General features: G+C 43.8%; 1 protein-coding gene across 1 annotated transcript in view; it reads left to right on the forward strand.

Annotated features, from left to right (window-relative positions):
• Nucleotides 1-750: 750 nt before the first annotated feature.
• Nucleotides 751-12,194, forward strand: part of NELL2 (neural EGFL like 2) — a 146,826-nt gene continuing 135,382 nt past the window's right edge. The window contains exons 1-2 of the mRNA XM_068669366.1: nt 751-1,233; nt 1,327-1,455. Of these exons, the coding sequence (XP_068525467.1) occupies nt 1,179-1,233; nt 1,327-1,455 (184 nt within the window). The 5' untranslated portion in view covers nt 751-1,178. The remainder of the gene's footprint in view (nt 1,234-1,326; nt 1,456-12,194) is intronic.

Genomic DNA, 12,194 nt, shown 5'->3' on the forward strand with positions numbered 1-12,194 from the left:
AGGAGATTCACCATTGCCTCCCACGGTGATGAAAAAAAAAAAAAAAAAGAATATGGAGGAAAACACCTCTCTTAGTCCTTGGAATTAGTATTCAGAAAGATTTGTAAGGATCATTTCTAAAGATTTTATTATTTGTAAAGACCACAAGAGATGAATTTGGGGGGAGGCCAACAGACGCCACAGGAAATCACGTATAAATCAGGGTCTTACTGGCGTGTATGCAAAGCTGGCAAAAATTAAAAAAAAATCGATTCCTTGTTCTGCAGAACGCGGCCAACGGGCAGCAGGGCGTTAGCATGGAGCATCAGGAGCCCTTACGAAGGGGAAGGTAAGCCCGAGGCTGCCCTGGGCCCCCGTTACACCCAGTGAGGCTCAGAAACGCCGCTTGCCGGGGGAGGGCGAGCTGCCGGCTTGCAGGGAGGTGATGCCAAGCCGTCCTTCAGGACGGGGCGGCCGGCACCCCAGCGCTCAAAGTCCCTCTTTCTCCCCGTTTCACCCCCGACTTTATTTTCCCGGGATCAGCCCCGGCTTTCTCCCGTCTCGGGATGACTCCGGCGGGAGGGGAGGGGGCGACAACAAATCAAGGGGAAAGGGGGAACCCAGAGGGCTGCCTGCCGCCCCCCTGCATCCCGGGGGCTCCGGCGGCTCCCTGCGGGCGAGGCGGCGCCGCCCCCGGCCCGGCCCGGCCCGGCGGTGGGCGGTGGGCGGTGGGCGGCTCCCGCGGCCTCGCCATAAACCGGCGGCCCCTCCCGCCGGCCTCCGTGCTCCCGCTGGACGGCGGGGAGCGGAGCGGTGCTCCCGGGGGGGGCTCGCCGGGAGGAGGCTGCTGCAGGAGCAGCGGGAGCATCCCCAGCCGGGAGGGAAGGGGAGGCTGTGGGGCACGACCTGAAGCTGCCTCCCCGCCCCGGTGGTCGGAAGCCCACCCGGAGGAGAGGGGAGGAGAAGCGGGGGGGGCTGCGCTGCCCGGCCCGGCCCCCCCGCCACCGCCTTTGTGTGCTCCGGCCGGCCGCCGTGATGCGCGCTGCGGGGCGGCGGGGGGTCCGCTCCTCCCGGTGAGAGGCGGGGAGGCAGCCAGCCTCTGCCCCCCTCCCCGGAGCCTTTTTTATTAGTATTTTTTATTCTTTTTTTTTTTTTTTGGAAAGGGGGGGTGGGCTATGGACTGAGCGCTGCGCTGTGCCATGGAGTCCGGCAGCGGCTTCGGCACGCTCTGCCTTCTGCTCTGCCTGGGGCCAGGTAAGGTGCGGGGGTCCGGGGGAAGGGGCACGGAGGGAAAGGGGGGGGGTGCGGAAAGTTGCGGCGGGGTTAACGGCACTTTTTGTGGGGCAGTTGCAGGCTTTGGCGTGGACCCCTCGCTGCAGATCGACGTGCTGGCCGAGCTGCGGCTGCCGGGCTCGGCGGCGGGCGTGCGGCAGGTGCCGGGGCTGCACAACGGGAGCAAAGCCTTCCTCTTCCCAGGTACGGCCCCGAGCGGCTCCCCCAGCACCCCCTCCTCTTCCTCCTTCCCCTACAGCCCGCTTTTCCTCCTTTCAGTCCCCCCTTTTTTAATCCTTCGTCTGGTAGACGCTTAATTAAAGTACAGCAGGACCGGGGATGGCAGATGGCTGCTTGTGCGAGCCGTGGGGTGCGGTGATGAATAACAGCACCACCCACTCCTCGGCTCTACTTGGGAACCGCCGAACATGCCCCCGGTCCTGCCAAGGCAACGCTCGCTCAAAGTTTCCCGTGAATCCGGCAAAATGCTGCAGCCGGAGTGCCCCAGAGGAGCGAGGCAGATGGTGAAAAATACCGCTTTTTACTGATGAAAGTGGCCTTTGTGAGCTCCGGTGCCATGCCCGCTGCGAGAAACAAAGGCTGAGTTTGGGCTTTTCAGAGTGCCTGTGATTTTTTTTTTTTCTATTCCTAAATAAATAAATAAATTTTTTAAAAAAGAAAAGGTAGTCTTGTTCCACTTCTCAAAAATACAGATACACTTATTTCAAGATACTTAGACTTTCTAATATTGTGAGTCACACAGATCTATAAAATAATTCTCAAAGGACAGCTGAATTTGTTGGCACAGGTTGCGTCGCCTACACTTGCTCATCTTCAGTGTATTTTTGAGTTATGCTTTAATAATGTACCGATATCTTAAGTGAAGCTGGAGTCCTGAACATTTTCAGGAAAAATTTCTTCTTCATCTGAAAAAAAAAAAAAAAAAGCTTAAAAATAGCCTTTAAAAGCACATGGAAGATGATGAAATGCTCTTCAGAAACCTGACTAGAGAAGAGCAAGGGAATATAGCTCAACATCTGGTGGAGCAAGAGGAAATCTCTGCAGCAGCCCATAGTTTTCAGATAGAGGGACTTGGTTGTTGAAACTCCTGGCATGACAAGAAGCCAGCTCTGGTCTGAAAGAATTTCTGGTGCAACAGGCAGGAAGCTGTTTCCCATGCAGAGGAGTTATAATTTAAGGGAGATGAGATCTGGAAAGGGAACTTCTTTTTCATGGTTGCTTTAATGAGATAATTTATTAGAAGCTAATAGTTGCCAGGGGCTTTTTTTGAGGTGATCTCTATAGCGGTGTCCTTCCCTGGTACAGCCAGCGTGTGTCACTATGGACACTAATGTGAAGACGTGCACGCTGTGCGCTCTGAAGCACTGACACACGCTGCTTTTATTAAATGTCAGGGGTGGGCTTGCAGCTTCAGAACAGCCTTCTGTGAGAGGGTGACTGTGGGGAATGACAACACATTTTTGTATGGCTTTATATACAAACACATGTTTGTAGGGCTGCATGCTTCCTAGTAAAATAGCTGGATTCTTGAGGTGCTTAAGGTACAGTTGGCTCAGAGATGAGGTCCCTCTGTGTTACGATGCAGTGTGAAGGTGAGGAGTGAGACCTCCCTATGACTTCAACTTTAATAGCATTAGGGGTTTGTAAGCATAACTCTATTATGTACTTTCCCCAGTGTTGGGACAAAAAGATTGCTGGGTTACTAAAGAATCTTTCAAGTTATTCCCTCTTGCTTTGTAACTATGTGAATATGCAGTTCCCAAGTAGGCTGCTAATTTAGCTGTAACAGAAGCAGACAAAAGTTTTTTTTTTTTTTTTTTTCTCATGCCAACCTTGTATTTTGTTTAAAGGAATCGGGACTGAAACAGACATAAACACTTGGGTCTACATAGTGGTTAAGTCGGCATCCTTCAGTGCCCTGAAGGATTGAGTATACTTCTCTTGTTACTACATAAAACTCCTGATTTTCTTATAGGAAATGGACTCCTTAGTGGGCAGGCAGTGTCATTTTTTCTAACTTGCTTTTAGAAATACAGATGACATTGCCCTACTCAGTCAGGCCACTGGTCCACATAGTCATTTTTGTTCTGTTCTTAGCGCTAACACCATGGGAGCATTGCTGCAGCGCATGCATCTTAATGTATGTATTTACAGTGTCTGAATTTGAAATACATATTCTTGCTGGCTTCAGATTTGTTTTTTTTTGCCTGTGTGTTTTTCCTTACTTATACGAAAGCTGTAGTCCTAAACCCAAATAATTTGGGGGAAGGAAACATGACTTTAAATCTATGAACTTACTCTCAAAGCTTTAACTTCTGGTCCTTGTCCTTCTGATTTCTTCAGAAGATGAATAGTCTATTGCACAACATACATTCTTGTCATTTTAGTGTGTTGTCTTTTCGATAGACTGGTGTAAAGCCTTACTTTATATATGCTTAAAATATACAAAAAGCCCAAACACTGTTCTTTATTTTAGAAAGAAATTATGAAAGTGGAGGTTGAACTGAACAGGCATATAGGGATTATATGGTGGGGAAATTGTACATACAGCTAAAGCAGAATGGTCTCTCTTCTGTTTTTAGGTGAAAAGACAGCTTTTATTGCTTAATTGAATGCAGCATTGATTTACAATACAAGGGGTTTTTATCATCTAATTGGCTACACTGATAAATTCTCCTTTCTGTAAGAGATTTTTAAAGGAATTTATATCTCTAGATCATATAACACAGTATACAGCTGCCATGCATTGTTTTTTTCTGTTACCATCTATTCAAGAGCAGTTAGATTCCTCCTTAACAGTTACTGATTTAGAAGCAATTCAAACCATTTGCAATTTTTGTTCACTTGGACTTTCCTTTCATGTATCAGTCTGATCTCTTGCTATACACACCCTGTAGAAAGCATAAGACTTATGAAACAGAACTCTTCCCACTGGCTTCATCAGGATTAAATGCTTAGTCATGATTTTAAAGCTTTTTAGGTTTCTGATGTTGCTTGGTTGTAGTGGCTTGGTAGCACCTGAATGCCAATGCAATCTGTCCCTGTATAGCTGCAGGGACTTTATTTTTCTGTAGGAAAGTGATTTACAAAGTAGTTGTAAAATGTTCCAGTGTAGCTCGTGGGAAGATGGAATTATGAATAGAAAACAGGAGGAAGTCTTCAAAAAAAATGTTAGTGTTGCTATATATGAACATCTGCCAACACTTCCTAGCCAAAAGCAGCTATTATGAAGTCAAAATATGTTGAGAGGAAAATTATTTCTTTTCTGGTCAGAGCACAGAAGTCAGAGATCTACACCACAAACTTCTCTGTTGGTGCCTGTTTATGTATTACAGTGAAGTTTTCAATACCTTAGTTATCCCTTTGAAAAATGGGGATGACATTTAAGGTAAAGCCCAAAGCAAATGAGTGGATTGGAGTATAATTAACGTGTTTGTAGAAGGCTTTGAAATCCTTTTGGAGAAATCCTAATTGTCATTTTTACAACTTTCTTTGTAAATGACATCAATACTATTTGAGGTGATAAGTGGGGATTGAGGTAAATGTTGCCATTTTCCTATGCAAATATGCAAATCATATTGCTGCAAGACCACTTGAGCATGTGAGCACTTGATGAGGCAGACAGAGGTATCACCAATAGAGGCTGGATAGTGTTGAGAGGTTTGGGTATGTCATACATACCTGACTTCAGTAGGTTTCCTGAGCATAGGCTTCACTTCAAGCACATGTAAGGCCCAATGAAGCCAGGCATTTCAACTAACAATGGAAAATGTTTTCGGATGTGAGAATCTAAAGGCTGCCAGAGTAACTTTGTTTCCTCCTGGCAGTCCTCTAAGCAGAGACTTTGGCACCTTCTCTCCTCCCTTAGGCTCTGTATTGTTATTATATCTTATATAATATTTTGATAGTGTTTCTGGGTCCCACCTGAACTGCTGTAATTCAATGTTGCACATCAAACTATTGTTGTCCAATGCACTAATGGAGACATCTTTCAGTCATCTCCAGCAGTAGTGGAGAGTGGTGGAAGGTACATAGTAAATCAAGTGAAAAGGGGCACAAAGAGTGAAAATGAGAGCTAAGTGATGTGTAAGAAACGTATATATCCATGAAAAGGTATATGTGTTCCTCAAAGAGGAGAATAAAGGGTGGTCAGAACACTGCAGTTGGGTGATTACAGACAGGAACATTTATTTAAGGAAAACATAAAAAGGGCATGACTGTCAAAAATGTGGCAGCTTGCATATCTGAATACATGACATGGAACTTGCTCAGACTGTGTTTTTTTCTTTACTGGTTAGGATATGTAATTTATGTGTTTATAAGCAGCATTCAACTATTCTTGTAATACATTCAACTGTATTGTAGGTTATGGGGGGGAGGGGAGTGATATGCTTTAAAACATCAAAGAAATAACTTTAAACGTCTGTGTGATGCAATGAAAAGGACTTAGTGCCACTGTTTTTTGAACTGGGTCTTGTTGGCACAGACTGTGGGGAGAGAAGGAGGAGAAGAACCCTAAAATACACCTCTTGGTGTAAGTAGTTCATTGCTGTGTGATTGGATCACTGGCCTACTATTTAAAAATGTGAGCAAAATATGAAATAGAACTGTATACACACATCTTCTCTCTCTGGAAAGTACAATTTTTTTTTTTTTTTGGCCTATGGTGTCATCTCTGAATGTTACTAAAGGAGCTAAAAATAAAGCTTCAGAACTAGAGGCGAGTAAACTTTCTGTCATTACAGAAATAGGATTTAGGTTAGCTATGCACTTCACACATGCTTTTTTCCTTGCCACCTGCCACTGGAACCATGGACAGATGCTCTCTTCTAGTTCCAGCTGAGTGTGCTGAAAATATTACTGTTTCCAGCTGCTTGTCAGTGTTCAGGAGCTAGGGGTTACTGTCCCCACAACTTTTCCAATGCAAGGGATCATATGAGCATCCCTTAATCTGCTGATGGCAAAGTTGGCCAGTTTCAGGAGCTAACTGGGCTGACTGCAGTAACATGGAATAGAGATTCCTGTTAAAAAAAAAAAAAAAGTCTTTCTCCAGCTGTCCTAGAGACCCAAATCAGCTCTCAGAGGAGCAGGAACAGAGCTGGGGAAGGGAATGTTAATGTTGCCAACTGGCAGGGCTGACTGCAGAGCGAATACCTGTCTGCAGCTTTTCTGTCTTGGAGCAATCTGGTTTCTCTTTCAGTCGTCAAATCCTTAAAGTGTGGGACCTTCCAGAATGAAAATCATCTATACGTAACTAAAATTCCCAGAATATTTCAAAGAGACAAAGAAAGCCCCTTACCCCTTAATTTGGATAGACTGAAATAATTCCTTTTTGTTTTAGCAAGTACTAGACTTTCTTTCAATGATAGAAATATTTAGCGTAAGCAAGTGTTCTAGGACAACTTAGTAGCCACAGCTGCATTTGGATTTTGGCATAGCTGGAACAACTGGATGTGCTTTCTCACCCCTGCCCTTTTGCACATGATTGGGTCACCTCTGCCCCTCGTTGCTGCTGTACAAGCAGGAACTATTGCAATATGGCACTGCCAGGGTGATCTGTGCTGCTGTGGAGCTGGGATCGGTGCTGGAGGAGAGCCCTGAAGAGCAAGGCTACAGAGCGGGGACTGCAAGACACCCTCTTGCTCCAGAAGTAAGAGTTGAATGCTCAGTAGCCTCTTCCTCTCAGCAATATTAGCAAAAGGAGCTGTTTGCTGCTGGAAGAGCCTGCCCCAGAAAAAGGAGGATGCAGTATGTGAAAATCCTGTATGCAATACACATCCCGAACCATGCTGAGTTACCACACATGGAGAATCACAGAGTCATTTAGGTTGGAAAAGACCTTCAGGGTCATCAGCACTAGCCATCAACCTAATCTACTGAGTCTCATCACTAAACCGTGGCCCTTAGTACCACGCTTATGCAGAACTGCCATGTACTTAGCCACTGCATTGCCATACGCTTTCTTTACTGCTGAGTAATCATAAATACACCCGCTGTCACTGCACTCTAGGTACTGCCAAGCTGGTTTATCTGTAAAACAGAAGGTGAGAGAATTATTGGAAGAACAAAACTTCAGTGGGGTTGACATGTGACTGGTGCTTGTAATAATAATACAGCATGGGCTGGAGCAGAGAAATAGGTTATGAACGGAGACCTGATATACTCCACAGTCATGTTTCTAGAGAGGAGCTTGCAATCCCTATGCATAGTCAGTAATGCATAGTTGATACAAAATTTTGTTAAGAATTGACAGAAAACAGCCTGTAGCACTCAGGGGCTGTAACTGTTTTAATGCTGAAAGTTTTAAGTAAATAATGTCACTGAGAATGTATACTGGGAATAAAAAGTGTTGTAAAGGTCTGAGTGCAGAGCAGTAAAGCTACTTTAACTATGGCTCTAAAAATGATGTCATTGTTCATTGCAAGAAAAGATATTCTATATAAAACTTTTTTTTTTTTTTTCCCTGTATTCTTTGTTTTTCTACGGGGGGCTGTTTGGGGAGAGGGAAATGAAATATGCAGAAATTAGATATTCCTTCCATAGCCTTTTTTTTTTTTTTTTAATATATATATATATACACTCAGATCTTGTGCTATGTATCTTGGTATGGACTTTGGGTGGGTTTTGGTCTGGTACCTTCTGAAGAGCATAGATTCTAGAAGAAACTACAGCTTGGAAAGAGAAACATGTACTAGCTGAAACAGGCACCATGTCTTGTCTGCCCAGATCCCATGGGGAGATGGTGCCAGACAGCATGATTTGCATGGGCTTAATGAGACATCGAAAGCCTCCCACCTCTGCTACTTCAACCTTTGCAAGCAGATGAGTGCCTGCGTTTATTCATCTGTGAGGGTTTGACTCCATATGAGTGAATGTCCTATTTTGCCATGCTTTCTGGTGCTTTTCACAGCCATGTTGTTTCTAATATCTGCAACCACTTGAGGGCTTTGGGGCTCCGATTCCTATTTGGACAGTGTTCATTGTCTAAAACTTTGTATTTTCTATGACAGTCTGGTTGCTCAGGTTAATTCAAATTACTACGCTCCGTTTAGAAGCTCAGTATTGCTCAGAACAATTCATGCTGATTAATAACTAGTAGAACTGCACATGCATGTTCAGTCATCTACACACATGCATGTACAGTCAGGCCTCTTCTAATATAACAAGAACAAACCCCTTGTTGAAGCTAGTGCCATCTTAGGGCACTGAGTGTGTTTGAAAGCAGAAGATGAGCCTGGTGTGCAGCTCTGGGGCATATACTGAAGGAAAAAGAGGGCATCCCTGTGCTGCTGTGGGGCAGAGCCTTCTCCTCCCAGAGAAGGGGAGGATGGTCAGAGGAGTAGGGGAGTTTCCTCCATGGCTACGTCCCCACCAGGCCAAGCCTTTACCAGGCAGCCCCTCCTGCAGTGCAGCAGGGTGTAGCTGGTGACAGAGGTGATGCTGACAACATGATGGTATCTGTCTTGCATGTGGTAGAAACCCCAGCACCTCAAAACACGTGTGTCATGAGAGCAGGGGCAGAGGCCTATGGGCTGCTGTTAAGGATATCTTTCCATACTGCTGGAGGAGGATTGTGTTAGCAAGGGGCAGTGACGTGGGAGAATGAGGTTTTGCTGCCCTTATGTAACTACCTTGCTGTGTCACTTCTGTAGTCATGAAGTAGCTAAGTTAAAGTTATTTTTATTTTTTATTTGTTGCCCTGCTGCTGCACAGTTCATTCTCTAGTGAGGTTTCGGAGAGGAGAGAAGCATTTCCTATACATTCCTTCATGTCGATCAGTCTCATAGTCTGCTCCCTCCCCTCATTTTGACACAACCAAGCTGTTCCCTTATAAAATCTGGGAATTAGTTTTCCTGCAGTCCACCTATGGCTTGAGTTCAGCTACTCTGTGCTCTCCATCTCATGTGGGTGCAGCCTTGAAAAAAATACCTCTGTGAATGGTTAACTTCCCTGCTTCTAGTGCATCTTTGGGGAGGCACACAGCTCAGCTCGTAAGTTATTTAAAACCAGTGGATGAGAGCAGGAGATTATATATAGCTATCATGGGAAGCCGTGCTTCCATGTAGTTACTCTTCAGTTCCCCATATAGTGTCTTGTTTGGCTGCACGCCAAGGCGCATACCCACAAAGCAGCTATGTTCTCCCACCTTAACTTCTAAGGCAGAGCTGAGTGTGAGGGGAAAGAATTAGGGGGTGAAAATTATTTTCCACTTTTTTTTTTTTTTTTCCTCCATCTGTTTTGGCTAAAACTCTCTATGTTTTTCTTGGTGTTAAAAAAAAAAATACTGATTTATCCATTTCTGTGTTACCCAAAAGATATATTCTTGGGAAATTCTGAGAAGAAATGTGATAAGAAAGGGCACTACAGTATTTATTTATTTATTTATTTTCCTGGTTGTGCTTTGTTTTCCATGATAAATACCCCTTATGAATGTTTATTCGGTTATTTCAGGTAGCTGGCACTGGAATTAAAAAAATTAATTATGTTGCAAAAATATTTTTACAATCTCAATCAGGGAGATTCCCTTCCTCTCCCCTCCCCCCGCTTTTTTTTTTAAGCCATGTTTAGGTGGAAAAAGAATGCTGTAGTCATTTTCAACATGCAAGAATTTAACAGCATTTTTTTTTTTTTTCAGTATTTATGTTAAGCATTTTTTTGTTTATTTTTCTCTTCTTGGTGCATACTTTTTGTGTATGTTATTCTGATGACTTCAGGGAGAAATAAGAGCTTAGAAAACTGACTTTTGTGTTGTGCTGTCTTGGGAGATGCCACTCACATCTCTGTGTGCCGCTGGAAGGTGCTAAAGCAGTGGGCATGGTATAAAAGGATGAGATGACTGAGAGAGAATTCTGAAGACAGTGTTCAAAAGGGTTTCAGCTGATTAACATATTTGCAGCAGCAACAACATTGCTACGATAGACTGTAATGTTTCCAAAGGAACCATTACAATCAATATTGCTAGTGATCCATAACTGAGAACTCTTTTAGTGGAATTTAAGTGGCAATTTCCTTCTCTAAAAACATAGAGGGAGCATAATAAGAAAAAGACCTCCACTTTTAGAGTTGTTCTCTTTGTTAGAGGAACATTTAGACAGTTTCATCAGCACAAATGCTTGTGTAAGGATAATTAGAGGATGGTAATGTCCACGTTGTTTTTTCTTTGAAAAGAGTCACTGGGAAGAGATGGGCTAGCTTTGACCCCATGGCTGGAAGTCTAGTAGTCTCTAAAGACTAGTAGTCTATAAACACAGCTGAATAATGATCCAGAAACGTTCCAAAGGAACTTTTGTGGTTTGGAGGTCAGTAATCTGTGCTTTAATACCTCCCTAAACATGCATTCCTGTATTGGGCCATGGCTGTTCCAAAGATACTCAGAAAATTTCCTGTCACACTGGCTCATTCCCTTTAGCTTACAACTGTCCCTAGCTTTGTTCAGCACCCATTCAAGGTGAGATAACCTTGAGTTATACAGTAAAAAGGACTGGCTTACAAAGAAAAATTTTGAACAAACTGAAAACATACAGCTTGTCCAAGCAATGACAGAAGTGTTGTATGATAAGTGTCTGCTATTAGAAGATTCCCAGAGGTTTAGAATGAAAGACTTATTTAGTATTCAAAGAGGTCAAGGAAAGAGCAATTAGCTATGTTGTAGTCATTTTGTTACTTCCAATTCATATGCCAAGGGCAGAGTGGATTACCCTGTAAATTTTTCTGAACTCTGTAAATCTGGGATGTTGATGGACAGATTTTAAGATACAATGGGGTATCCAATGCCTAATACGCATTAAAATCAAGCTGGTGCCTTTGATTTCTCCCTAAAACTATATTTTGGTGCACTTGAGTATATTTTAATGTTACTTGGATGAAACAAGCCAACAAGAGTGAGGAAATCAGTATTTGGAAGCATTTGTGATTTTAACTCATCCAAGCTTATAAATTGTGCATGTGGGTAAAACATGTACCTGATTCACTGGGGCTAGCACATCCATCAGATTCCATTAATACCTGATTTAAAAGGAAAATTATTGCAGAAGTTCAGACGAACTTTGAGCCTCCTTGGCTTCCTTGGGACTTCTGAGAACTGTAGCCTGAATCTCTCATGTATTTCTGTTTGTCTGCCCTGCTCATAGCTGAGCGGTGTGTATGGTATTCCTTGGTATCCATAGTCCCGAGTCCTTCTAAGCCTTCTAATCCTTTTCTTCTCCTGGCATCAAAACAGTTATTAGGTTAGTAGTAATTTTTCTGAGAATGCCAGTGAGGTTGGGGGCTTGGGTGTTCTTCTCCTCCCCTCATCTGTGGCCCCCTTGCCCACTTGCACTTCCCCCTTTTTTCTGCTGGAACCTGAATTGTCCTTATGATCAATCTCCTTCCTTCTCTTCCTACTGCTGTTTGCTCAGGCCACTGCCAGAGGCCTGGGGCTAACATCAGTGTTGTTAGATACATCGGGCATGTTTGAGATATTTTTTTTTTCCACTGGTGGCCTCCCTTCCCCTGCCTTGGATGCCTTGCTGGCTTTGTTACTGAGACGAAGGTCTGGGTTTTTGGATTTCCCTAAGTTGCTGACTGTTGACCATTCTTCCGTGTCAGTAGTCGGTCTTTCATGTAGATCACATCATTGTGTTCATCTGGGAATAAAGATTGATCTCGCATTAATGCTTTCTTAAGCTTACCATTGCCTTGTATGAAAATAATTCATCCTTGACACTTAGATGTTTGGTGAGCCAAAGGCAATGAATCCTAAAGTGACTACAAAAGCAATTACACCCCAGAAAGCCAGAGGTTAGGGAAAGCTTGGATGAGCACTCCCAGCTGTTGCAAGGAGGGAGAAACCATTAGATTCTTAATACAGAAAAAAAGCTAAACCTTCCAGGGCATCTGCACATGCTTGGGGTTGGGCTAGATGATTTCAGGAGGTCCCTTCC

The sequence above is a fragment of the Anas acuta genome, chromosome 1 (assembly GCF_963932015.1).
Source record: "Anas acuta chromosome 1, bAnaAcu1.1, whole genome shotgun sequence".
Classification (NCBI taxonomy): Eukaryota; Metazoa; Chordata; class Aves; order Anseriformes; family Anatidae; genus Anas; species Anas acuta.